Source organism: Crocodylus porosus, unplaced genomic scaffold (genome assembly GCF_001723895.1).
Source record: "Crocodylus porosus isolate Cpor-Errol unplaced genomic scaffold, CroPor_comp1, whole genome shotgun sequence".
NCBI lineage: Eukaryota > Metazoa > Chordata > Crocodylia > Crocodylidae > Crocodylus > Crocodylus porosus.
The window spans coordinates 4,571,996-4,574,911 of NW_017728944.1; the positions used below are offsets into that span (position 1 = coordinate 4,571,996).

The window sequence follows — 2,916 nt, forward strand, 5'->3', positions numbered from 1 at the left end:
AACACTGCTCTGCAGCTTCCATCTCTGTGTTGCGAGTCGAGCTCTGCTCCCTCCTCAGCCTGGAGCTGTAAGGGCAAGCAGCGTGCCCAGTTCCCGGAGGACAGCCAGGACAAGGCCCCAGAAGTTTTCATCTGCATCCGCCAAACTTAAGGAGTGGAGGCCCAACAGGACAGGGATGCTTGTGGTCACAAAGGGGGTCCAGAGCACACTCAGGAACTGGATCAGGCTACCCTGACTCCCAGCCCCGCACCTCAAAACAATAAGGCCATCAGTCCTCCTTGGGAAAAGAAAAAGAGGAGCACAGGGAGAAACTGGGATGCAGCGAGCTCGCAAAGGCAGCAGCAACACATGGAAAAGACAAACCCATTTATTTCATGTAAAAAGGAGTGACATGATACAAATCTCAAGGGCAGTTAGACAGTCCCTGACACCATCCCACACCCACCGAGCCTGCATAGATCTCAGTTCTGCTGCTGCTCCGGGACTCTGCTCTCTCTGCTCTCCCTGGCTCAGCCTGGGCAACGGCTGTCAGCTCTCAGTCCCTGTCATGCCTTGGCTATGCCATCAGCCCCCACCTCAGAGCCCAGCAAAGCTTCAGCTTCTGCACCGCCCGCCAAGGTGATCTGGATGGGCACATTCCTCTCGAGGGTGGGCGTCAGGGCCTGGCGTGGGGCTTTGATGTGCAGCTGGCCCTCACTGGAGATGAAGCAGGTCAGGCCATCAGGGTCCACACCCTCAGGCAAGTCCCACTCCCACTTGAACACCTCATACTTGTAGCAGAAGAAGCCTTTGCCATCCTCACTCTGTGTCTCCTTCTTTCCTCTCAGCAGCACCTTCCTGCCCACCAGCTTCACCATTAGCTCCTTGGCGGCAAAGCCTTTGACGTCCTGGCACACGGTGAAGGCCCGGTCCACTCCCTGGGGCAAGGCCACGCTGGTGCTCTGCTTCTGCTCTCTGCTGGGGTTACTGCTCCCTCCACCTGCCAAGAGCTGCTGGACACTGCTCAGAAGCTCCTGGGCCTGCTCTATCTCCCATCACAGCTCCTGCTCCAGCTCAGCAGAGACGGTGCTGGGTTGAGGCCACAGCATGCGCACGGGGCCCACCCAGGGAGCCAGGGCACTGTGGGAGGGCGGCTGGAGGTGCAGGCGGCACAGCATCGCTGTTTCGGCGACTGGCTCAGGGCGCTGGGGCCGAGTCCTCTCCAGTGGTGCTGGAGCCCTTCTGCTCGGCTGGTGGGAGCCAGCGGCTTTTCTGCCCATGCCGGCCAGGCCTGGCCCCATCCAGAATTCTCTGCATCTTCCACGCCCTCGAGATGCCATCTTCTATTTTTAAGAGACTGATGGCTCAGGGATTAGTTTTGTGCCACAATAACAGCGCCTGTTACCTGAACCAAAATGGCCAGCTGGAATGAGTCAGGGGATCCTCCAGAGGTAGCTTATGAATGCTTTATTACTGCAGCTGGCAGAGAAAGCGCTACTCAGCACAGGCAATGGGAGGTCAGTGGCTGCTCTGTATGTTTCTCCCCAGCATGCATTCAGCGTTGGTACCTGCCGAGGCTATCAGCAACACGAGCTCTGCTGCTCTTTGGGGCAAGTGGCCGGACTCCCCTCAGTGGGAGCTAGTTCCCCAGGGTAAAGCATCATCTAATGCTACAAAAGGAATGATATGCCTGCAGCAGCCCCAGGCCTGAGGATGAGGCCCCCTGTGCCAGGCATTGTATAAACGTAGTGAGAAATAATCCCTGACTCAAGCACTTAAAATCCATGGGTCAGAGTGGGAAACTGAGGTAGCAAGTGCAGCAGTGAATTGGCCAAGGACAGAAGCAGAGCTGGGAATATAATAGGCCCCCAAGTCCCAAGCCAGTGTCTGCTGCACTGCAGAACCCTGCCTCTCAATGGGGCATGATGCATCATCCAAGCAGGAAAGTCTGCTGGGGCAAAGGTCGTTCAGAAGCATGCTGTGCGCCCCGCTGTGCACCCAGATGGCCACAAATATATTGCGTGTGACAATTGTAATGATGATGTTATAGTTGATGCGGAGGAGAGGTGCTGGGCCATGAAGTTGGAGCGGGTGGAAGCTGTACCTACTTCTTTCAGGAGCCGATGGTGTACTTATCAGTGCAGGCCAGGAAATACAGGATGTTGTGCTTGATGTGATACTCCTTTAGGTGGTTCTTCAAGTGTGTCCTGTTGCCCTGAGAAGACAGACAGAGAGACAGCCACATGCATACGCCCCTCAGGCGGGTGCCACAGAGCCCCAGGCTGCCAAGCACAGAACAGCCAGGTGCTGGCTACAAGCCACAGGCAGCATCTCAGACAGGGATCCCAAGCTGCTGCGGAGGCTACCCGACACTTCCACTCAAGCCCAGAGCAGGGACTATTTGATGTCCTCGAGTTTTGCAGTGGTGACCGCCAGTCATGGTGGGCTGCCTGCAGATGGCAGCCGGTGGTGGATGTGGACCTTACACCCCTGGTGGGCTGTGGGGACAGATCCAATGTTAAAAACCTGGATAGGGTGGGCCCCGCTGGTCGCTGCCGTCGCTGCTTCTATTGCTGCTGGGGCAAGGGATGACCAGCACCAGAAGATATCACTAAAATTGTTGGGCGGGGATCTCTTGATGTTCAGTGCCAAGCCCAGAGCAGGGAGTCTGGGGAGAGATGCCAGTGGGCCTATTGCCCAGCCTCAGGAAGAGCCAGCATTACACCCCGCCCCCCCACAATGGCTTTGAGGCAGCTCAGGCCACCTGGGCCAGGGCAAAGCAGCACAGACCAGGCCTGCCCTGTGCTGGAGTGCGTTGTACCAACTCTCATAGTAGTGGGACACTGACAATCCTTATCCCTGTGTTTTACCCATGGCAAGTTAAGGTGCTTCGGGTGTCTTTAGGCAATAGCTATCGTTGTGAGATGGGGCAGATTG

The 2,916-nt window shown here is 56.7% G+C and overlaps 1 protein-coding gene across 1 annotated transcript; it reads right to left on the bottom strand.

The window, feature by feature from the left end:
- Positions 1–351: 351 nt before the first annotated feature.
- Positions 352–2,370, bottom strand: LOC109320356 (heat shock protein 30-like). Its single transcript, XM_019550417.1, is given in 1 exon segment — positions 352–2,370. A coding segment is annotated over 1 exon segment (774 nt). The 5' UTR covers positions 1,320–2,370; the 3' UTR covers positions 352–545.
- Between the last annotated feature and the right edge of the window lie 546 nt (positions 2,371–2,916).